Below are 25,327 nucleotides of genomic sequence, written 5' to 3' on the forward strand. Positions count from 1 at the left end.
AAGGAGATTGTAGACACACTAATGCTATTAAATATTTGAAATAAATGTGAGTTGTGTTTGGACCATTACCCTTGTTAACATCTTGGAATCAGATTACAAGACACTTGGTGAGGGAATATCAGCTTTCTAGCCCTTTGTAGAATACCTTGTGAATGTGGTGCGCTCTATAATTCTGAAAAGTTTGGTAAGGGGGAAGTTAAAACAATCTGCAGATAGAGAGGATGAGGCCTAAGAGCTCTAAGCTCCCACAGCTGTTTTAGGTCACACTGAAGTTTGGGTTGAACAGCCGCAGATGAGTCATGTGCAGGTGGAGAAGCATAAACCCAGAACCCTCCTTTGTAGCATATGCCCCCTTCTCAGCTACTTATTTTCTGAAGTAAATGAAGTCACACCAGCTACGTATTTTACTTTGTACAGAAAGGTGTGCTCAGACTGGCGCCCGCATGAGTGCAAAGATAACAGAGGATATCCCCTCAACGAAAAAGGTTGCCATCTTAATGCTCTAACCTTTACTCCCTCCCCCACAGCCTTTGGGGCAGGGGGAGAGACTGAAAGCAGACACTTGACAATAGCAAGATTAAGCTGCAGACCAGAGCCGAAAATCAGAGCTAATCGGTGCAGACTGAGCCCCCCCCCGCCCCACTCCCCCGGCTTTAGCTTCAGGCACCAGGGAAGCGCCCTGGTTTTTCCAGCGGCTTGTGGTTCCTCCCTCCCCTACGCGTGAGGAGCAAAGAGCGTGTTGGGTGCGTTTCAGAGTCACATGTATAGTAGCCCAGCTCCCTGCAAGCCTGGGCCTGCCCCCAGCGGCTCGAGCCTGAGGACGCAGCGTCCCGCCCGCTCCCGCAAGCCCCACGTGGCGCGCCCGCACGGGCCGCTCGCCCCCAGCTAGCGCCCGCCCTGCCCCCTTTATCGCCTCCCGCTCTGACCTACCCGCCAATCCCAACGCGAGACGTGGCCGCTCTGCGCAGACAGGCCACGCCCCTTTCCTCCTCCCCCCCCCACCTCTCCTTTGTCCTCACCCCTCGCCAGGCCCACCCCAGGACTGTTGCAGCTGAAACTAGTGGCAGCTGGTGATTGGTGATCCCCGAGGCAGCCAATCGGAGAGAGGCACCTCAGGCCAGGCGTGGAGGCTGGGCCCAGCCCCCTAAGAGGAAGAGAAAGAAGGGGAGGAAAGGAAAAGGAGAGGTGCAAAGCAAGTCAGGTGGGGGAAGGTGTAATTTTTAGGGTATTGCAAGTACATGCAAGGATGAATGTCAGTAAAGTCTGCCTGTTAGTGCTTCTCCTGGGGCTGGCTCAGCTTGCTATATTAGCAAGATGCCAAGAAGAAGAAGAAGAAGAAGGTGGAGGTGAGTGTGTGATTAGTTCTGCTGTAGTCGATGAGTTTGACTCCGGTCTGAAACTGAAATGGGCTTGTGCTAGAAGGTTGTGGACTGTAAAATTTGAGGGAGGAGGGATTTGTAAAGGGATAACTACTAAATCTGCTGTACCCTGGGAGGGTACTGTTCCACAGATGCTTGAGGTCTCTTGTTGAATTAGGAGGAATAGATTAAAACTCGGGGAGGGGGAGGGAAGCAAGGGCTGGTTGGTAAGCAATTAAAAGAATTTGAGGATGTGTGAAAAGTAAAATGTTAAATAATGATTGAAAATGCAGGAAAAGATATGAGAAAATAAGGGCAGTTAGTGGATCACAGGGGTTAAAGTGTAAAAAAGCCAAAATCTCTGGAAGTTGTAATCCTAAATCCCTGAAGTTAAATAAGGAAAATGCTTGCTAGAGTATCTAAAGACTATTGATTTGCTAATTAGATAAAATTGCCACATCCCTTACAATATTTATGAAACTCATTGATTGCTTTTGACAGACTAGCTTGTGTCCTGTTCTTATTTGCATTGTAGAAACCCAAAGACTGACTGTTCTCTTTTTGTGCAAATATTTTATGCTTTGTTTTGCTTTCTTTATAGATAGGTATTCTGGAACTCATTGCCTTGGGTCTCACATTGACAGTGAAAATTCTATTATAAGGTTAGAAATTCCAAGGGAGAAATTAATCTCAATGCAGAGGGTCAGCATGAGGCCTATGCATTTACTAAAGAGCCAATCCCACAATTGAATGCACTGCACATTGATTTTAATAGCAGTACAAGGGGTGTGTCTGTGCACAGTCAGTTGTAGGCTCAGGGCCTGAGAGCTTTGAGGGATAACAGCTTAGGTGAATACTCTGTGACAGGGTGAATTTCATTTCTAAGACGTGTTCCAGCAAACATGTTTGTGAGTAAAACCTGTTTGCAGGATTGGGCCCTTTTGAGGGAGCGATGCAAAGTAAACATGGTTTTAAAATAAGCCTGAAGGTATAAAATAACTTCTATTTCTTTAGTCTTATTTTGCCAGAGGAAAAAATATATTTTTTAGTCTTTTTATGTTGCTGTAACTAGAACTAACTATTGCACTTGACCTTATGAAGCAAATAAATGGCCTGGAAAACAGCTCCAAATTGAAACGTTAACCTAACATTAACTGGATAATGCCGCGAAATAACTGTTTTTAAATGTGAAGAATTTCTTGCTTCTTAATACGTAACCACTACTTAAATTACTGTTGGTGGTGATTAAATTGTACTCTCCTAAACACACACATTTATTTTCCACTGGTGAACTTGAAATGAATCTAAACCTCTAATCAATAAGTAGTGATGGTGATTAGCCTAATGCAACTTATCTAAAAATTATTACCTTCCAAGTTAAGGAACTACCATCTTAAAAAGAGAGAGCTTTTATAGGAGGTAGAAAAGAATTAACTTCATGAAGTTGTGTGGAACAATCTCTAGGGGTCTTTTTCTCCCTAAACCTTCTCTTGGGCTATATAATGACAGACCTCAAAGCCTAGTTTGATTTAATAAAAATCCATCATAATTTGCTAACTCTGGTGGTTGCTTTCTTCAGTGTTTTACTATTCGTATGGGACTTCTACTTGTCCTAGGCTATGAAAATTATTACTTTGACTTGCAGCTCATTCTTCCTGTCTCCTCCTGCAACGTATAAAATGAAGAGCTAGCATCCTTTAGTATTCACTGTCTCCTTTCACATTAAACATAGCACTCCTTTCAGAATTAAAAGGAACACGGAATACTGAGGATATTTACAAGCTCTATATTCTGAGGTGGCTCTTATTTCAAAAAATAGTCTGTTGCATTTTTGTTTTGCTGAATCTTAAGTGTCTCTATCATCCATGCATGTTTCCTCACTTCCAAAATTAGATGAGACAAAGCTGCTTTGCATTAGAAATAATTTATAGTCTAGATTGGACTGAGGACATGATATAAAATGGTGGGGGTTCTGTTTTTTAGAAACCTTATTCAGACACAAATTAAAACAATAATCTTCTTGATTGTCTTCCAAAATGCTAGGCACTGTATGTAGTTTTGTTGGAGCAGAGATTCTGAGGTAATCATTTGGATCCCAATCTTGCAAATACTTGCTCAGGTGAATAGTCCCATTGAACTTAATGAAAGTACTTGTGTGAAAAATTACTCACCTGCAAAAACATCTACAGGATCAGGGCCTTGGGGGCAACACAATTATTAAGGTTCTCAAGCTTTGCTATATGAGGATCAGGAGAACTTTAATGTGGGAGGGTATATTCTACTCTCTCTGTTTTACTACTACTTTTGAATCAGCAATCAGGAGATACCTTTACTCTTCCTTAGGAAGCTTCTTTAGTATGACATTGTCCATGCTGCTTGGCTGCTCACCTGAACACTTGCTTTGGTCAGCTTTCAGAATACAGCTGTCTTAGAGTTTATTTCCCTGTTACCTGCAGAGGATTTGCTCACAAACATCTCAGGATGATATCCTGGTCCCACTGAAGTTAGTGGGAGCTTTGCCATTATCTTCAATGGGGCCAGAATTTTGCCCTCCATTCGCAGATGACTGGTGCACAGAGTACAGTACCACACTGCCAATATCAAAGACTTTTATATGTAAACTGGAGGTTTATTTTCCTCTGATATGCATTAGTTTAATAGTAATCCATTGCACACCCATAATACCCTTCATCTGTGGACCACAAAGTATTTTACAGTTCTTAATTCTCTCAAAACCCCTGTGAGATAAGTAAGGGATATATTTTCAAACCCTACTTTCACCACTGAAATGCAGACACCTGTCTAGGGATACAGCAGTTAAGTAATGTTACTCTGTATTAACTAAGTTTGTATAGGCAGTGAAGAAGAAGAATACTAAATATAGTTTAAGTTGCAAGGGACCAGAGGGGTGGTTTGGCTATGACCTTTCCTGACGTGAGCTTCTGCTTGGACACATGGGTTAATATTCTTACAGGTGGATTTATCAAGCTCGGTGTTGTGACCGAGTATCTGGGAGTCATAACCACCCTATCCTTCCTAAGCTGTTAAATGGGAGGGTGGTAGCAGGTGGATCCCAGTATGGAAGAGGGAGCACAGGTACAGAAAAGGTTGTGAATGACTTACTGGTTTTATTAAAAGTGCCATAGGCTCTGTAATGATTATAAGTTAGCAGGTCCTTGATTTTTGCATCACATTAGAAGAACATCTAGCACAGGGGTAGGCAAACTACGGGCCAGATCCAGCCCCTCAGGGCTTTGCATCCGGCTTGCGGGATTGCCACCCCCATGGCGCTGCGGGCCCCGCACCGCTCCTGGAAGCTCCCGGCACCATGTCCCTGCAGCCCCTGGAGGGGTGGGGGGGCAGAGAGCTCTGTGCACTGCCCTCGCCTGTGGGTTCCACACCAGAAGCTCCCATTGGTCGCAGATCCCCATTCCTGGCCAATGGGCGTTTCGGGTGTGGAACCCACAGGCAAGGGTAGTGCGCGAAGCCCTCTGCCCCTTCCCCCAGGGGCTGCAGCCACCTGGTACCGGCCGCTTCTGGGTGTGGTGCGGGGCCAGGGCAGGCAGGGAGCCTGCCTTTGGCATGGCGCCACTGCCATCCCAGAGCCGCTCCAGGTAAGCGGCACCAGGCCAGAGCCCACACCCTGAACCCCCCCCCCCTGCCCTGAGCCCCCTGCTGCACCCTGCACCCCTGCCCTGAGCACCCTCCTGCCCGCTGCGCCCCAGCCCCCTGCCCTGAGCCCCGTCGTGCGCCCCCGCACTCCTCCTCCGCCCCAACTCCAAGCTCCTTCCTGCACACCGCAACCCCTCCCACACCCTGCACTCCCCCGCCCCCCCCTCCACACACCAACCCCTGCCCCAGCCCTACAGTCATGGCCCTGCATGCAATTTCCCCACCCAGATGTGGCCCTCATGCCAAAGAGTTTGCTCACCCCTGTTCTAGCATGAGCATCTAAACTGGAAGAACTAGAACATACTACATTATAACTAAGGCTAAATTTTTATCACGGATATTTTTAGTAAAAGTCAGGGACAGGTCACAGGAAATAAACAAAAAAATCACAACAGCCTGTGACCTGTCCCTGACTTTCACTAAAAATATCCCTGACAAAAGGGTTGGTGGGCTCAGTACACAGTGCTGCTGGGGCTTCTGGGTCCCCCACCGATGTGGTGCATAGGAGCTCTGGGGTTGCACTGCCCCTGGGGCTGGGCTGCTGCGGGGTCCCCTCGCCCCAGGCAGCTGGTAGCTGCAGAGTCCCCCAGTGGCTGGGCAGAGGTGGGGGTCTGCTGGCCTCACGCCGCGGCTGGGCAGCTGCACAGGGTCCGCCTGCTGCAGTGGCAGAAAATGTCACAGAGGTCAGCTTCTGAGATCTTAGTTTTAATTAAGGCTGTGATTATGTCACAAAGAATCCTGCACAGGTGAATAAGTTTGTGAGAGATATTTTGTCTTTGATCTAACATTGAGTGTCCTTCCTTCATTTCCTATGCATATTTATTTTGAGGCTGGGCCCAAGCTCCAAAGTTCAGATTTGAATCCAAGACTGAACTGCCTCAGAGTTCAATGAAGTCTGGGTCAGATTCAGGATCTTAGCGATGGAGCCAGCTGTGAAATTTGCATCTAGATCCAAAAATCTTTAGTATTTGGATCCAGGGTTTTGTTGTGGGACCATATGTAACTTTTTAAAAAAACAAAACACTAAATCCTAAATAGGCCCTTCTTCTGATAACTGCCTAATAATGATAAATATGCAAACATTATCTATGTGATCCACCACAGTTATGCAAACTTCCAGCCAGAAATATGCATGAAGATCATCCAAGATGCACCCAGAGCTTGGGATGAATGTTCTGGTATGTTTCTTAAGACCTGTGGCAGGGTTGAAGCAACAAGTTTATTTGCTTGAAATTCCGTCCTCTGTGTGCTCGGTTCCCACTTAAGTGATCAGAAGTTACTCCTATTTATCAGAAGGTAGAGAGAGTTTAATCCTCAGTAATGACTTGTTGAATTTGCTGGTCACTTGGTGTGACTGTTTATGTGAGGTTTTATTTTGAAACAAAATTTGTTGTTTAACTGCCTCATCAATTTCTTTTTCAGGAAGCTTAAAGACAAACATAGACTTAAATTTGATTATAGCTATATCTCTTTTTCCTTCCGCACAGACCTCTGTCTTTATATGCAAATATTTATTTGCTACTTCTGCAATTTGAGCTGTAGTCTCTCAACAGGCTAGCCTCATTCTGTAACTGTCAGGGCACCTGACTCTTAAAAAATTTAAATCTCTAACTTAAAAGTTTCATTTGCTGGGTTGTGTGTGCAGGGGTTGTTTTTGCATCACATCTTTAGCAGGTCATATCCTTCTGAAACTGACAGCAGACTTGAAGGTGGACAGTCTAAGGAGCAATGACACTAGTGAAACTAGAGGCAAAAGTGGATAAACTCTACCACCAGCAAATTATAAGTCTGCGCTTGAAAGTGCAAGAGGTGGATTAATTTAAATCAGTGACTTCTTTTTAATCAGCTTTTCCTTTTGTACTTCAGTTATTTTATAAAGAAAGGTGCATTCTTATTGGTTGATATAACCATTAAAAATGTTGGTTACAACTAAATAGAGCCTTTACATTAGATTTAGTACATCTTTTTGCTACCTAGGAGGGTACACTGACTTAAGCAACTATATAGCTTAATATTTTCAGATTCTTAATTGTACATTTTAGTATGTTAGAAGAGGGTGAATGATGTATTGCTTATTTACTGGATAATTAACTTTATCTTGATTTATGTCCAGCTGCAGTAAGATGGTAACTAGAATTTAATTAAACACAAAAAACAGCATATACAATTTATTTTTATTAAAACATTAAACATTTTGAATACATAAACTTCTCTTATCAAAACATGTTTCACTTTTACAACTAAATGATTTATTAAACTGAGAAATTAACTGTAGTCAGTGAATTAAACTGACTATTTCAGGTCAGTCTGGGAAAAATTTCAAATATGCCCTTGCCTAAGTGAAAGTAACTGGAATATAAGTTCCTACTTGCCTAAGTCTCTTAAAAATGAGTCTCGTAAGTTTCATAGGCTGGCCTATTGTGCCATATTTATAAAGCCTGACCTCAAAAGTTAGATGTTTGTCCTTTTAGTCTTTCTTTATATAGAAAAGCAGCCTTGAACTCAACGTTTTTTATAGAAGCTCATGGGTTCAGCATATTTATTTTTATTTAAATATTTTAAGAGAGATAATAAGTTTAGACCTTAACATATTTTGTATTAAATTCAGATTTCATTTTAAACAGGTTTGTTTTCAAAAAGAAACTTATTATAATTTAAATAGCAAAATCAAAAGAAAATCTGTTGGGGGGAGGGTCATTTTTTATCCACCCTGGATATGATGCTTTTTTTGTTTCTGACAGTGAAGTAAAAGGGGCAAGGGAATGAAGTAGTGTAATATTACTGTCAGCAGTGTAGAATGATCTATGTGGCCTATCAAGGAGTTCTTCTGTAGAAAGCTATGAAGCGTTTTAAGGATACTGAGGTAATTACAGAAGCTGCAGTAAAATTAGACCTCCATTTAATAAACTAGTAGAACTAAGCCTGGACTCCTTATGTGCTTACTTATGCAAAACTTCCATGGTCTTGTGAGTTCATTTTGTGGAGGCTATATTAATTCTGACATTTAACTCTGAATGCTTGACTTTGCAACCTAAAGGGTGATGGGTGGTTGTAAGTAATGGTACACAGCGGGGTCCAGTGACTAGTGACAAGGCTAGGAGTCCTGAACTGACTTCCCATTTCTGCCGCAGAATTTCATTGTGACCTGAAAATCAAGTCTTGAGTGACTTGCTTCAGAAATGATGAGCACCCTCAATACCTGTGGAGACCTGATTTCATAAACTTGTTGCTCACTTGCAGCTCTGTTTACATGTTTACTGGAAACTCAGGGTGCTAAGCCGTTCTAAAAATCCAGTCCTTTGCGCCTCTCTCTCTGTTTCCCTATCTATAAAATGGATATAGTAATACTTTCGAACTCCCAGGAATGCTTTGAGATTTTTTTCATGTTTAAGTGCTTTGGGATCCGTGTGGGGAAATGCTTTGGAAATACGAAGCAATAACATACATTTTTCAAGTGCATTGACTAATTTTTAAATCCGTGTTTGCAGTTGCCGCTTGAGAGCAGGTAAAACAGGAGCAGTGTTGGTTAAAGAAACTTAATCTGCATCCAGATGTCTGCTACTCTATGATAGATAACCTCAGCAAGCCTTCTGGCTCCTTCAAGCACTCATTTCATCAGAAGCTGTGGTATCAGATACCCTTTAAAGCTGAATGTTAATTAAAAGTAACACACACCTACCTGAAATACAAATGGCTTTGGGGCTGAAGGGGAGTTAAAAACAGGAGAAACTTACTGAGCGATGCCACTCTCCCTGCAGTAAAACTTACCTCCTGTGGCCCTAGAAGCTACTGCTCTCTGGTCCAGTCATGCTTTCAGTTACACTGTTGAAAATCCAAGTAACTCCAGAGTACTTCAATGGACATCAGTGGACTTACACCAGCATAACTGAGAAAAGAATGTTGTCCATTATTATTCCCACTCCCTTGCCCGTTAGCCCTCATGTGTTCCTTTAATCCTGGATGCACAAACTCTAGATACAGCCAGAACATTTTCCCAGCTGGGAATCCTGCCCGGAACAGATAAGTTTGGCTAGGCACTTACATGGTTTCTTGTCTTACTACGTGCCAATCTGTTTGTTCACAAGATGACTGGACGTTCACCACGACATGGGTCAGGAAATTAATAATCGTTTTAATAGTGGGGCTCTGCAGTGGCAATACTTTCTCCTGCAGCTAATAAGAGCTTTGGCTTTGTTAGTGCTTGTTCTATTAAATGAACTCACCGAAAGTTCTTTAATAAGGCTTACTTTTTTTTGAATGATATCAGTGTTATCTGTTGCTGGTGTGGTTTGATCCCTCAAGTGGCTTCTTAACAAGAGAGGGAGCATCCTAATTCCAAACCAAGAATGAACATGGCAGTGGAAATAACATGCACAAACGAAAGCTAGGACAACCTTCACCCAGGATTGACTGGCTGCTTTCTTCTCTCTCTCCCTCTCCTCAATATCTGTAGATTTGAGGACTATTTAGTAAGTTCTACTGCCTCACGGTTGCCTCCTAAAACAAAACATTTAAACAAGGGGGAAATGCTTCAGATACATTCACTCTTAAAATAGCACTCTGAATAAACACTGAGTAGTAAAATGATGAAAGCTATAATGTTGTAGCTGGTATATTGCCCATTTATCCTAAAGCTGGCAACAGCATAATCAGCGGGTCAAATTCTACCTCGGTATAAATCCAAGCAAACACTTTAATTTCAATATATATCCAGAGTGGTGATCTGAGTTAGTCTCTTGCTGTCTTCCATCATTAAACGCTGTCAGGTAATTCAAGCTCTTTGTTTGTTCAGATTTGTCTACATTATCACACGGAATTTTACTGCATCTAGGACGTCTAAGGGGATTCCACATGGATGCAGGGGTTTGCACTAGAGCAGAGGTCGGCAACCTGTCAGAAGTGGTGTGCCGAGTCTTCATTTATTCACTCTAATTTAAGGGTTTCGCGTGCCAGTAATACATTTTAACGTTTTTAGAAGGTCTCTTTCTCTAAGTCTATAATAGATAACTCAACTATTGTTGTATGTAAAGTAAATAAGGTTTTTAAAATGTTTAAGAAACTTCATTTAAAATTAAATTAAAATGCAGCGCCTCCCCCCCCCGACCGGTGGCCAGAACCCAGGCAGTGTGAGGGCCACTGAAAATCCGCTCATGTGCCGCCTTTGGCACACATGCCATAGGTTGCCTACCCCTGCGCTAGAGGATCTCAATGCAGGTGCAAGGCCATAATGGGTGCAACACATAGAAAGTCTTTGAAACCATTGTATCTAGATAAAATTTGCAAGGTGGTGGGTTTGGGGTTGTTGGTTTGGTTTTTTTTTTTTTTTAATGTAATGAAAATCTTGTTGTGGATTGAACAATCTCCTGAACTGAGAACCAGAAAGTGAAACTGATTAGTATAATTTCAGTGAGCAAATGCAAGAATAAAATCAGTTTCCCATACTTTGGGAAAAAAATTAAATGAAAACAATTGCATACTCACCCACCACAACCTCGCCATGTGGTATTAAAGACTTAGATCCTAATTTATACATCTTCCATGCCTCACCCTACCTGGCTAGTTCTTTGTGTCCTCTCCCTCTCCGCCCTCCTGCCCCTCCCCAAGGAGGCATACCCCACAGTTTGGGAAATACTGATGTAAATATTCATAATGTCCTTTCTTTTCTCATGTTATATGCTTTGAACAGAAGATCAGTTGTGTTGATATTTAAAGTGTCATCTTCATTGGCATCTGAATTAGCATCTATTAAAATGCCTAGGACACCACACTTCAGAGCTATTTTTCAGGCTCTCTGCAAACGCTGGCAGTCATAGCTGCATCGGTTACATTCTGATCATAGTCTGCAAAGTGTTTCATTTTGTTTTTTACTTTTAAAAAAATATAATTTTTAAACTGACAGTGTTGCTTTATCACTAAACTTGAAACAACCTAACATGAACTGCCCCCCCTCACACTTTTCTAGAATCTGTTACAAAAGAGGAGGAGGAGGATGAAGATGATGACGATGAGGATGATGATGATTCTGAAGTTAAAGAAGAAAATGGTGTTTTAGTTCTGAACGATGCAAACTTCGATACCTTTATTGCAGACAAAGACACCGTGCTGTTGGAGTTCTATGCACCATGGTAGGTTCGAAACTTGCAGCATTTTTATATCCCAAATGGATATGTCCATGGGGTTCAAACCCTCCATTAAATACTTTCTTCAGGAGTCAGTCACATTTATTTTAGTATACAGATTTCAGCTGGGTTTGTGTGATCCACGTATGGCTTTCAGTGGACAGATTTGTCACTTGCAGCTTAATAGCATGCAGATCTACATAGCTAAAATCACAGTGGTCTGGATTGTGCCAGTTAGGCAGAACCTAGAATGAGGTGTGACGTAGAGCAGCATGATTGCAGGGGGAGCACTGGGAGGCATTCTACCCCTGGGAGGTAGAACTCTTCCCCAGCATACTCTAGGAATATGCCTGCAACTGCACCTATGTATGAACTGCAGCCTGTTTCTTCTGACTGCTGGTCACACTGTAAGTAGTCATGGCTCTAGCCGCTTGGGGGACTGTGTAGCCCTGGGGGAGTAGAGACAGAGCTGCTCTGACCACAGCCGTTGCAATTGTGCCTGCCTCTTATGCACATCATGTGGGAGAATAAGGAAGGAGAAGGCCCCTTGCATCCTCCCCACTGCACACACAGGTAAGGTCTGGGCAGAATTCAGCGCAGCGTCAGAAAATAGATAGGAATTCTCAGTTACCCCCTTAATGCATCTGAAGTTGGGACTGAATTGGGAGGCAAAGGGCGCTTCAGATTACCTTAGTATATAGTTGCCTATATTCCAAAGACATGCAGGGGTTCCCCACTGTGAGTAGGTGCAGCCTGGCTTTGCTTCCCTTGGTACTCCATGGCCCTGAGAAGCAGAAAGAAGCCTTAATACAGTGCACTCTGGCCAGCCTTTAATCATCTCCCTCCATTGGGGACTGGGAGCAGGGCTAAGACACTAGTGATTCTCTGGTTGGGGAGCTCCCTGTTCAAGGGTATTATCATGAGGCTATTTCTGCCCACTTTAAGGCGACTTGACATTGGTGGAACAATGTAATAGGGATATGGTATAACTAAAAATTGGCCCCCTTAAGGTTGGCATTTTTAACAGTGTTTTGCTGTACATCTCAGTAGTCTAATTCTGCAGATACTCAATTTACATTGGTGTAACTCCTCTGAGTTACCTTGGATTTATATTGATACAACTGAAAACAGAATTTAGGCCCGTATATTTAATCTAGTGCATTTTACACCACAGACAGAAATAGGCTAAAGGAAAACATGGAGGCAGAAACTGTTTGTTAGCACGATGCTGAGTTAGCACTGCTGCAGGAACCTTTTGCATTGCCTGACTGTTTTTATTTTTTAAACTGTAATTTAACAATGTATTAACATAAAAGCAGCCAAGAAAATTAAATGCAAAACCCTTTTTTTGAGTGAGAAAGATGATCTCTTCTTAGGGTTAAAGTTGAAAATTTGGTCCCAGTTATCATTTAGATGAACCTATCTAGCTTTTTATATTGGCTTCCATCATGTAATATCTGAATAGAATCAGGAAGAGATGAATTCCCACCTTTGTAGCTGGAATCTGCCTGCATTTTTTTTTTTTTTTTTTTTGTAGGGCATAGTTATGTATGTTTTGATGGCCATATCTTTGTAATGGACAAAGATGGAAACGCTTTTTTCTTTTAACTTTTTTCACCTGGCCTTGATGCTAAACAAAACTGATTTAAGATTTTCCTATGGAAATAAGACTAGCTCTCTCTCTGTCATGCAGGCTGTCCCAGCAGCCCCAGCCCCTATATGGATTTCTAGGATGTCCAGACAGAGAGGGTGTGCAATGTTGTCATAGGTGGATGGCACTCTGTTAGGCACCTTTTATTTCTTCTTAGCTGCTGACTGAACATGCTCCATAGTGGTCCCCCACACACGCGTGCTCACACAGTTGTGTTTATTCCCCCCCCCCCCATCATTACCAATGACTTTAGCAAAAGACTTCAGTGGGGTCAGGATTTCAACCAAAGTCTTTAATGATGGTTACATCTATGCCAGGATTCACAGTTCTGTTGTTTCTGCTGTAGCCTTATTCAAATAGTGGTTACAGTCTTTATAATGGAGTGGTTTGGAGGTCGATAGGGGGAGTTGGTTGCCCTTTAACTCAAAAATAGCTGAATGGATCTTGCTTAAACTTTCTGAAACTCCTCTTCAGGCATGGACAACTTCAAATCAAAGCATGAGTGTTTCTTGATATTAAAAACAGAGGGCATAATGAAGACTATGGCTGAAAGTCAGAGTCTCAAGAACTTCCATGTAGCCAGCACTTCTTAATAATCTTACCATTCAAAAGTGCTTAACAATATCAGTTAAATAATATTAATGTAGTTACTGGGTGGGCAAGTACAGCAATAATTTTGGACTCCAAGATAGGAGTATGAGACCTGTCATACTGGATCAGACCATTGATTCAACTAGTGCTCACCACCCTTTGTGCTCTTGCTTCATACAAGAGCCATCCACGGACAACCTGATCACCGAACTTGACTGTTGCAGTCTCTCTACTGGTGGGCCCACACATGCACAGCAGTTTAAGAACTATTTGCTGTTTTGACTGTGGTTTTTCTGTTTGTTTGTGTGTTGTGTGGGTTTTTTCCCTGTCTTTGCTGCAACATTCTAAAACCACTTTGTGTGCAATATAGTTCATTTTTTGTCTCCTTATCCTGCTTCACCTGAAAAAATGTCACCTTTTCTGCACAAGCAACGGCTTGGATTAGCAACTCATGGAGTGGCCTGATCCCTTCCCATCTTATCAAGAGGCAATTCTCACTTCTCTTCCTTACCTCATCTCAACCCATTCATAAGTGACCTTGCAGATCATAAGGATAAGCCTGCTCAAGATTCCTAGATTGTGACCAGGATAAAGAACTTGACATGAGTAAAATGCTGATGGGAAATTTTAGGGGTTTAGTCCTCTGGCTGGTATTAATGGAAATCCTGCCTCTATACTGTGCACTATTATAAATATATATGTAGAGCTTTCCTTTTTCCATAGTGAGGAGGGGCAGTGTTCTAAGTTTAACTATCTTATGGTAACCATTGTGACTGTAAGAACTGGAGAGATTATGTATAGAAGGGGCAAACGTTCCTAAAACAATACAGTTGGACACTCCTATCCTAGATTTGAAATCATAGCAGGAAAAATAACACACTAATTCTGAGGTCCTCTTGTGGAACGCTCTGTGGAAATGCAGAGTAGCAAAATATACCTTCAAGTTCACGTCTCTGATTTTACAGGTGTGGGCACTGCAAGCAGTTTGCTCCAGAATATGAAAAGATAGCCAAAACGCTGAAGGAAAATGACCCTCCCATTCCAGTTGCCAAAATAGATGCTACTGCAGCCACTGCTGTGGCAGGTCGTTTTGAAGTTAGCGGCTATCCAACCATCAAAATTCTGAAGAAGGGGCAGACAGTTGATTATGATGGATCCCGAACAGAAGATGGTAAGCCGTGTTCTCTCTGAGTTCAGTGTAATGAAGCAAATGGAAGGGGGAAGTAGCACCTTACTGCTTATAAGTGGAGCTTTTTAAACACGCTGATCCATTTGTACGATCTGTTCCTGAGTGCACAGAACCTTCCTTTCAGCTGAATTTTAAATGGAGGAATGTTAAGGCCAAGATAAGGGGGTGGGGGTGTGTGTGTGTGGTGTTTGTTTTTTTTTAAGGGTATTTTGAACAGCTTCATGTTACAGTATGACTTCACCAGGTATTGGGTGTCACTGATACCCAAAGGATTCTCTCTCCCCTCTCCTCCCCTCCCCCCGCTTTACTAATGTACAGCAGTTTGGCTGTTAAAGTGATACTCTTTCATGCTCTGAGAGAGGCCAGCTAACAGTAGTATCAGTATTGATATATTGGCAATGGCTGTGAAGCCGCTACTTATTTGACGCTTAAGGAGATTATACTGTACTTCTCTCCAGGCTGAGATAAAAGCTGGCTCTTCCAGAGCTGCCGTTCCAAAATGTTCAGTAAGAAAAGGAGACACTGAAATAACTTGTTACAATGTACTGTATTTGCGCTCTGTAAACCTGGAGGAGCATGAATTAAAATACTGACATTTTGTTTATTGTTTGAATTTCTGTGGGGTCCATTAACAAAGAAGTAGGGGACAAAAGGAGCTCAAACAAGTAAGGGTATACCTAGGATTAGAATTCAGGAGTTCCTTGGTCCTAGCCATCTGCTCAATCCAAGATAATACTCGGTCACTAATGTCTCAAATTCTTGGTGATCTCAAATCTTCCTCTTAGACTGACGCTATAGCACTAGGAAAGATACGGATGGCATGGATATGCAAAATTACAAACTTTTGTATTCAATTGTCTTTCAGCAATTGTGACTAAAGTTAGAGAGGTTTCGGATCCAAATTGGACCCCTCCACCAGAAGCTACACTGGTGTTGACCAAAGATAACTTTGATGAAGAAGTGAATGATGCTGACATAATGCTGGTGGAGTTCTATGCCCCATGGTAAGACAGAATGCGAATTTCTCTTCTTTCACAGATGTGGCATGGCTGTAAAACTGGAAGGGAGGGGCAGCTGGGGGCTCCCACCTGTCGAATTTCATTTTCCTATAAACCTATCCCTTCTTAAAATGGCTTGCTTGCTTACTTGACTGCATTCTTAGAATGGTATTCTGTTTTGAATGAGTTGTGTATTTAAATGGGAATACTCATAGATACTAAGGTCAGAAGGGACCATTATGATCATCTAGTCCAACCTCCTGCACAACGCAGGCCACAGAATCTCACCCACCCACTCCTGCGAAAAACCTCTCACCTATGTCTGAGCTATTGAAGTCCTCAAATCGTGGTTTAAAGACTTCAAGGAGCAGAGAATCCTCCAGCAAGTGACCTGTGCCCCATGCTACAGAGGAAGGCGAAAAACCTCCAGGGCCTCTTCCAATCTGCCCTGGAGGAAAATTCCTTCCCCACCCCAAATATGGCGATCGGCTAAACCCTGAGCATATGGGCAAGATTCACCAGCCAGATACCCAGGAAAGAATTTTCTGTAGTAACTCAGATCTCACCCCATCTAGCATCCCATCACAGGCCATTGGGCCTATTTACTATGAATATTTAAAGATCAATTAATTACCAAAATCATGTTATCCCATCATACCATCTCCTCCATAAACTTATCAAATTTAATCTTAAAGCCAGATAGGTCTTTTGCCCCCACTGCTTCCCTTGGAAGGCTATTCCAAAACTTCACTGCTCTGATGGTTAAAACCTTATACTGAACTCGATATTTTAAAGAGCTCTTCCTCATGAAAGTTGGGGGGAGCATAGTCACATAGACCTGGGTATATTGCATAGTGTTTGACTCCACTATAGCATGATTCATTTCTGACCTTTATCACCCCGTTATTCCAGTCCTGAGCTTCTGTTGAGGATAAAGTTAGCTGCTATTTGTTGGGGTTTGTGGCTTGTTTTGGGGGTTTTTTTCCCTCCCCACAAGCTCTGACAAAATCATCGGTCACTTTAAACTCAAAACTTAGTCCATTGCTGAGATTTAGTTCTCAGCAGGTGAAAAGCTAGAGGAGTAACTCTCTGTGCAACTTATCCTCCCTGAGATATACCATGTTTAATAGGCTGAGGGCATGTTGTGATATGGTTAAAGCCAGGTCAGTTACAGCCTTAATTAAGAAAGCACCTCTCTGAAGGAGAATTTTTTCACCAGGGGAAAAAATTAAGAATGTCTACATCCCTACTTATTTTCCATTCTGGAAATGTGAATTTACCCACTTCATATGCTTGGAAAGTAAGAAGCCACATACTAGATATTATTACCTATAAAATACACACACACACCCCCCGCTTGTTTTTTCTTTAGGTGTGGACATTGCAAAAGGCTCGCTCCAGAGTATGAGAAAGCTGCCCAGGAGCTCAGCAAACGCACACCCCCAATTCCTCTAGCTAAAGTGGATGCCATTGCTGAAACAGATCTCGCAAAGAAGTTTGACGTCTCTGGCTATCCAACTCTGAAAATCTTCCGCAAGGGCAAGCCTTTTGACTACAATGGCCCACGAGAAAAATATGGTAACAGGTCTTACTATTTTGAGTTAGAATTGGGGGGGTGGGGCGGAAGGATGAACCACAAACACTTCGAAAAAGTCTTGTGTACATTCAGCTGTTGGCGTAGCTGGAGAGAGAGAGGCATGGAAAACTGCATTCTCTCCTTTGCCTAGGCTAACAGGATTGACTGAATCTCTTAGAGCCCTAGGTCTTCTCTCTAGGGCCCTACCAAATTCACGGCCATGAAGAACGCGTCACGGACCATGAAATCTGGTCTCCCCCCATGACATCTGTTCTTTTCTGTGCTTTTACCCCATGCTGTACAGATGTCATGGTGGAGACCAGCGTTTCTCAAATTGGGGAGTCCTGACCCAAAAGGGAGTTGCGGGGGTGGGTGTCTCAAGGTTATTTTAAGAGGGTCGCAGTATTGCCACCCTGGCTTCTGGGCGGCCTGAGAGCGGCGGCTGTTGGCCGGGCACCTAGCTCTGAAGGCAGCACCCCACCACCAGCAGCGCAGAAGTAAAAGTAGCAGTACCACACACACACACACACACACACACCTACGATAACTTTGCGACCTCCCCACCACAACTCTTTTTTGGGTCAGGACCCCTCCAATTACAACACCCTGAAATTTCAGATTGAAATAGCTGAAATCATGAAATTTACGATTTTTTAAAATCCTCTGACTATGAAATTGACCAAAATGGAGCATGAATTTGGTAGGGCCCTGCTTATAGCCCCTTTTCACGTGGGAGACCAGTCAAACCAGTTTACAAAAACAAGAAGTTATATATAGGTGACACAGCAGTGCCAGTACGGGCAACCATTCCACTGCACTGATATGTGTGTCACTTAAGTGCTGACAGGGTTAAGTGCTGTTCTTAACCAGATTAAAACCCAGGAGGAATTCAAGTCAGCATTTTCAGCATTGTGTTTTGGATGCTCAGTTTCAAATAAACGGGGCTTGGATTTTCAGAAGAGCCAAATAATCGCAACACCAATTGAATTTGGTGGAAGTAGCAGTTGCTCAGCTCTTCTGAGAAGCAGTCCTAAATTGAACACCTGAAACGAGAGAGCCTAAATCTTGATCAGTTAGCGTTTTTGTTGCTGTAGTGCATCTGTTCAGAAAGCTTGATCTCCAACTGAAATGCGGTTTTTACAAGATTGAAATTGCCACAGACGCACAATACCTGAATCTTGCTTTCAAGTAAATCTTCTGAATAACCCTTTTTTGTGTTTGTCCCAGGTATTGTTGATTACATGATTGATCAGGCTGGTCCTCCATCCAAACAGATTCAGGCTACCAAACAGGTACAAGAATTTCTGAAGGATGGTGATGATGTCATAATCATTGGCATCTTTAATGGAGAGATGGACAAAGCCTACCAGCTGTATCAAGATGCTGGTAAACTATATTTTTCAAATACTAAGCTAAAAGCATTTCTGTGTTCTCCCATGGACTGCCTAGCCAGGAGTGTTCACCTATTTCTGCTGAGTTTAATTTTTATTTTAGCTTTTCAGTTTACCTTTAATCCTTAGGAAACTAGCTAACATCTCAGGTAGAGGTCTTCTGAGGACTAGCTATTTCATAATACTTTGGGACAACTCTGGCGTGCGTTGTGCCGGGAAGGAGGGAGGATTTCTGTCTGCTGGTAGCTGATGTACTCTAAGACTCTTGAGAGAGACCAATCCTGACCTCTCTGCTCCCCTGCCTGCCCTCCTGACATCTGCTGCCTCCCTCCTGACTGTTCCAGATGACATTTGCCTCACACTTCCTTGAGTAGGAAGTCAACAGGAAGAAGCCGGCTGTATGGCTGCAAAAGGAGGTCAGGCCAGGTGTGGGAGAAGAACTGACGCAGAACCAGCAGTACAAGTGTGTGGAGAGGCAAGGCTGGTAGCTGAGAGGCAGTTAATGAATTGGGGTGTATGAACACCGGGTGGGGGCAGTGGGGCGCAGAGGAAGCTCAAAGCCAGAGTGGTGGGAAGGATCTTCTTTTCCGTCCACTGAGGAAAATAAGCTTGGAGAAGAGGGGGCTCTATCTTGTTGTCTGGGAATGGGGAAGTATTGAGGATGGGTGTGCCTCTTTCCAGTCCCTCAGTGCAGATCATTGACAATCCAGTTACTCCTGCCCATTGCTCTGGGAAGAGTGCAGTGTTTAAATATACAAGAGGCCAAACATTACTGCCTCCCTCCCTTTGGGGGAGGAAGGCTGGACACAGATCATTTGAACCAGTCAGTGCCCCTCTTGGCATCCACCAAAGGGGGATAGAGAGCAGCAAGATATTCCCTCTTTCCTTTCCCAATGGCAAAGCATACTTGTTAGCTCTTACTGCTCTGATCACCTGCATGGCAGTACAGTTTCACAATTAATCTGGCCATTCCAACACAGCAAACTGTTGCACAGTCCCACATTTAGGAGAGAGCCAGAAACATTACTTTGAAAGGTGCATATTCCAAAATATATTAAAATAAATATTGTAAAGCAGCTATTTGAAGTTGCTCAGGGTTTTGGAATACTAGAATAAATTTCAGGGGAGATAGATTGGCGGGCAGAGTTCAAGTGAGGCGCAGTCCAAGGTGCATGCTAAATTTGTCTCCAGATTCTCACCTGTCGGTGGAAATACAGTAATACCTGAGGCGGTATAAAATTCTAAAAGTTTAGTCTCTAAGGTGCCACTACTTTCCAAATCATGGGGTAAGGGAAGAATTTCTTTAAACTAGAGTTAAAGGATTTTAATCTTTGGCTATGTCTACACTGCCCTGAAGCTTGGATTACCGAGGGGGGGTGGAGGGCGGGGTACCAAAATGCTGTGTTGTAACTCCTGTGTGGATGCTCATAGACTCTGAGGTCAGAAGGGACCATCATGATCATCTAGTCTGACCTCTGGCACATTGCAGGCCACCCACTCCTGTAATAGGTCCCTAATCTCTGGTTGAGCTACTGAAGTCCTCCAGTCATGGTTTAAAGACTTCAAGTTACAGAGAATTCACCATTTACACTAGTTTAGTTTAAACCTGCTCTGGGCATGAAGTAAAAGTGTCATAAATATAAAGGGAAGGGTAACCACCTTTCTGTATACAGTGCTATAAAATCCCTCCTGGCCAGAGGCAACATCCTGTTACCTGTAAAGGGTTAAGCTCAGCTAACCTGGCTGGCACCTGACCCAAAGGACCAATAAGGGGACAAGATACTTTCAAATCTTGTGGGGGGAAGGCTTTTGTTTGTGCTCTTCGTTTGCGTGTTTGTTCTCTCTTGGGATTGAGAGAGACAGACAGAAATCCATCTTCTTCAACCCATCCTAATCCAAGTCTCCAATATTGCAACCAGTATAGGTAAGCCAGGCAAGGCGGATTAGTTTCTTTTGTTTTATGTGAATTTTCCCTGTGTTAAGAGGGAGGTTTATTCCTGTTCTCTGTAACTTTAAGGTTTTGCCCAAAGCGGGATCCTCTGTTTTGAATCTGATTACCCTGTAAAGTATTTTCCATCCTGATTTTACAGAGGTGATTCTTTTACCTTTTCTTTAATTAAAATCCTTCTTTTAAGAATCTGGCTGATTTTTCCATTGTTCCAAGATCCAGGGGTTTGGGTCTTTGATGATTTTGTAACCAATTGGTTAGGATATTATGCTCAAGCCTCCCCAGGAAAGGGGGTGTGTAGGGTTTGGGGGGATATTTTGGGGGAAGACGTCTCCAAGTGGTCTCTTTCCCTGTTCTTTGTTTAAAACTCTTGGTGGTGGCAGCGTACTGTTCAAGGACAAGGCAAAGTTTGTACCTTGGGGAAGTTTTAACCTAAGCTGGTAAGAATAAGCTTAGGGGGGTCTTTCATGCGGGTCCCCACATCTGTACCCTAGAGTTCAGAGTGGGGAAGGAACCCTGACAACACTAGTTTAGTTTAAACCTGCTGTGGGCATGAAATAAAAGATTCCTAGTCTGCATTAATGTAATCCTGTTTGAAGAGGATTAAGTGAATGCAAACTAGGAACCTCTAAATTAGTGCCTGTAGCATCCACACGAGGGAGTTACAGTGCAGCACTTTGGTACACATCGTAGTCCAAACTGAAAGGCTGTGTCAACAAGCCCTTGGGTGCAGTGTCTTTTAGTTGCTAATTATTTCTCTTCCCCTCCCCCCCCCCTTTAATTTCTCAGCTAATGGTTTAAGAGAAGATTACAAGTTTCACCACACCTTCAGCAGTGAGATCGCAAAATTCTTGAAAGTGACTCCTGGAAAACTGGTGGTCATGCAACCTGAAAAATTTCAGTCAAAACACGAGCCCAAAATGAATATTTTGGATCTTAAAGTGAGTAGTTTTCCAGGCTATTAGGAAAAATGAAGTCTGCTTGCTTGATTACAAGTATGTATGAAGACTCTGCTCATTCATATACATGAGCAGTTCATATCCTCAAATTGGAGTTTAATAGTCCAGTAAATGTAGATATTTCCTTAAGATTATAAGGGCCTGATCCAAGCCCCACTGAAGCCAATGGAAATCTTTCCACGGACTTAAGTGGGCTTTGGATCAGACCCTAACTGTTTGGTTTGGTTTTGATTTTAGTTACAGTGGGCCTGATTTGTCCTTGCTCTGGTTTTATGCTGGTGTGACTCCACTGAGTTCAGTGGAGTTACTCCTTCTCTCACTTAAGCGAGTGAGAATGGAACCAGCTTTTTTTGCCTCCTAAAATGGCATGAAATCACTCTAATTGTGCCTTTTCCACCTCCAAAGGCTTCATGAGGCCACACCAAAGGCATAAGCTACTTCTCCTGTTCAAGGACCTCAGAGATTTATTGTGCATGTTTTATATACAAAATACATCTGTATGATAATAGTTTAAAAAAAAAACCCCAAAAAACAAGTTCATTTTACATTTCTAAGTGCAGCACTCTTTTATTTTAAACAGGATTCTACTGATGGGTCTGAAATAAAGGATCACGTGGCAAAACATGCTTTGCCACTCGTTGGTCATCGCAAGACCTCCAATGATGCTAAGAGATATGCTAAGCGTCCTCTAGTGGTTATCTACTATACTGTAGACTTTAGTTTTGATTATCGTGTTGGTGAGTTTAACTCTTGTGAGCGTCCCCCAAAATAATTGCCTTTGGGGAAGAGAGAAATTGCTAATCCTTTTGTGTTCTGATGATTTCAGCTACCCAGTACTGGAGAAGCAAAGTCTTAGAGGTGGCCAAAGACTTCCCTGAATATACTTTTGCCATTTCTGATGAGGAGGATTATTCTTCTGAAATAAAGGATCTGGGGCTGATTGACAGTGGGGAAGATATTAACGCTGCAATCCTGGATGAGGGTGGCAAGAAATATGCCATGGAACCAGAGGAGTTTGATTCTGATGTGCTCAAGGAATTCATTTTGGCATTCAAAAAAGGTAAAACCCCCAAAACACAGGGTTGGTGGTCTCTGGGGATGGTGAAGGGACTGCACACATGGGGGCAGGTTGTGTTTTTGTTTTGGTGGTGTTTGGGTATTTTTTTGTCCTGTTCTTCCCCACCACAACCCTCCTCCTGGATCTGTTTCTGAGATTGTGGCCACAATATAAAGTTATACACAGCCTCAAAACAAAACTCTGTGTTAGACAGGTGATAGCTGTCTCTTGCCCCCTTCTTGCATTTGTATCTTGGTTAACTTTCAGGTTTCAGAGTAGCAGCCGTGTTAGTCTGTATCCGCAAAAAAAGAAAAGGTGCCACAAGTATTCCTTTTCTTTTTTTGGTTAACTTTGTGTTGCTCAGACGACACAATGGCATCTAGACAATTCTAGCTATGTACTAACACACGGTCAGTCACTTGAAAGGGTTGGTAAGCCCCAAATTTTCTTATATTTGCTCATGAAATATGTATGTTCAAATGACAGCAGTCCTTTATTCATATTCATTGCTAGTATAATGAACCAGTATGTGTCTATTAATATGGTGATGAACACCAATATAAGAAAGGAGAAGATTTTATCAAGGAAATGGATTTCACTGTCCATATTCCACCAGCTTCTTATATTAAAAATTAACTAGCTAACCCAGGTTTCAAACAGAGAATAAATTTTATTCAGATGGTGAAGATCACATCTTCCCTTGTTTGAATGGTGCAACTACACTCCTTGCTGGCCACCAATGGTTGAAATCAGGATTTATCCTCAGAATATTAAAGCCTCTCTCTGGAGGAGATTTAATTCAGTCTAATGGTGGCCTCTTTTGTTGACTTCGCTTTTTGTTTCTTTTCTAGGAAAACTGAAACCTATTGTGAAATCCCAGCCAGTACCAAAAAATAACAAAGGGCCTGTGAAGACTGTGGTGGGTAAAACATTCGACACCATAGTAATGGATCCAAAGACTGATGTCCTAATAGAGTTCTATGCTCCCTGGTGTGGACACTGCAAGCAGCTGGAACCTGTGTACACTGAGCTGGGTAAAAAATACAAGAACCAGAAAAACCTAGTCATTGCCAAGATGGATGCTACTGCCAATGATATGACAGATGATCACTACAAAGTGGAAGGATTCCCCACCATCTATTTTGCTCCCAGCAACAACAAAAAGAACCCTATTAAATTTGAAGGCGGGAATAGAGACTTAGAGCATTTGAGTAAATTTGTAGAGGAACATGCAACCAAACTAACCAGGACAAAAGAAGAGCTTTAGATGAGATGAGGGTGGAGAAAGAATTGTTTGTACTTTATAGGTAAAGCAAGTTACTCACAAAATTTGTTGAGGGAACAATTCTGCAGTTTGAGCAAAGGGGATTCTTGGGCAGAAAAAACATTGCAGTATCTGATTTTTGTATTACAAAAAAATCATTCTGGACACTGAACTTCTGTCCGACATGAATGTCTTTAGGCTAGTTATAATTTTGATCTTTGGAGGAAAAATACAGTCTTTATTTTTTGTGACTGCCTTTGAGCTTGATTATTTTTTTGATTTACAGTGCAGTTTGGTTTTGGGTATTTTTTTATCTCTAAGATTTATCCAAAAAAAAAAAATCTGCCAAACAGGCTTGTATCTGCCTCTTCGTGTTTGTTGGGGTTTTTAAGTTCTTTCTCTATTTGAATTTGAACAGCTGTTTCATGTGGCTGTATCACTTTCTGTCTTCGAGGATGAGAAGGGAATTTTAAAATGGAGACCATTGTCTTATCAAGATCAGATGCAAACAACAAAGGTGCTAACTCAATGTGATTCTGCACCTGTCTGCTTTTGCTTTGTGTGTTGTTTTAGGATTACACTTCAAAAACATGAGGCTGTATCTGTTTATCAGTGGCTTCCTCCCCCACCCTTCACTCCTTTTCTCCTGTATTGAATATACTCTTAAAAAGTGAAGTGTAATGCTTGAAGTAGGAGTATATGATGATGTGTGTTGCTTACTATTGTAGTGCAGTCTAGAGAGAGGCTTTAATATTTTGAGACTAAACCCTGATTTCAACCTTTGGTGGGGCCAGCCAGAAGTGTAGTTGCACCAGTTCAAACAAGAGAAGATGTGATCTTTACCAGCTGAAAAAACTTACCTCTGTTTGAAACCTTGGCTAGCTAGCTAGTTAATTTTTAATACAACAAGCTAGTGGAATGTGGCCAGTGAAACCATTTCCTTGATAGAATCTTCTCCTTTCTTATATTGGTGTTCATCACCATATTAATAGACACATACTGGTGGGTTTCAGCATTATGGGCTTTTGTTCATAGTGGTCTTTTAAAGAAAATGGACAGATTCCCTTTATGTAACAATGCACTCTTATATGCCTATCTGCAGTGGGTTGCCACAGAACTAACTGCAGCTGCTGTGGACAGTTTTTCAGGTTCTCAGTCCTAAAATTCTTGAAAGTGCTCCTCAACTTTGCATGTGCAGGTTTAGATGTGTGTCCTGATTTATTTTTTAAAGTGCTCAGCATTCTTTGGAAAAAACAGGCTGCAGGTGTCTAATGTTAAACATCCAAAATTATTTTTAAAAAACAAAACTTAAAAATCTGGCCTGAGTAATTTTTAGAAGGTGGCTCTTCTGGGAATACCACAGAGCTAATTAACCCCCCCCCCCAAAAAGGGGGGAGGGCAAGGGGGCAGGTGTGTTGAAGCTCAAGAAGTATATCTGTACTAGTGACCCTTCTCCTTATTTGTGGTTCAAATGTTTGGGTGCCATGTAGACTCTTAAAAATCCATATAATCCACCCAGAAAACAGACCAGAGTTTAGTGAATGATTGTTCAAA

General features: G+C 42.4%; 1 protein-coding gene across 1 annotated transcript; it reads left to right on the forward strand.

Moving 5' to 3' along the window:
* Positions 1-1,024: 1,024 nt before the first annotated feature.
* PDIA4 (protein disulfide isomerase family A member 4) lies at positions 1,025-25,327 on the forward strand. The gene is made up of 10 exons (XM_073332767.1): positions 1,025-1,346; positions 10,993-11,155; positions 14,357-14,562; positions 15,446-15,584; positions 16,951-17,156; positions 18,382-18,540; positions 21,283-21,434; positions 22,033-22,189; positions 22,279-22,512; positions 23,361-25,327. The coding sequence occupies exons 1-10, from the start codon at positions 1,247-1,249 to the stop codon at positions 23,774-23,776; spliced, it is 1,932 nt and encodes a 643-aa protein (XP_073188868.1). The 5' UTR covers positions 1,025-1,246; the 3' UTR covers positions 23,777-25,327.

Source organism: Lepidochelys kempii, chromosome 2 (assembly GCF_965140265.1).
Source record: "Lepidochelys kempii isolate rLepKem1 chromosome 2, rLepKem1.hap2, whole genome shotgun sequence".
Taxonomy (NCBI): Eukaryota; Metazoa; Chordata; order Testudines; family Cheloniidae; genus Lepidochelys; species Lepidochelys kempii.

Coding starts and splice junctions, on each gene's coding strand:
- PDIA4 (XM_073332767.1), top strand. CDS start 1,247: ATGAATGTCAGTAAAGTCTGCCTGTTAGTGCTTCTCCTGGGGCTGGCT. Junction 18,541..21,282: donor CCAGCTGTATCAAGATGCTG/GTAAACTATATT, acceptor TTAATTTCTCAG/CTAATGGTTTAAGAGAAGAT. Junction 22,190..22,278: donor TAGTTTTGATTATCGTGTTG/GTGAGTTTAACT, acceptor TGATGATTTCAG/CTACCCAGTACTGGAGAAGC.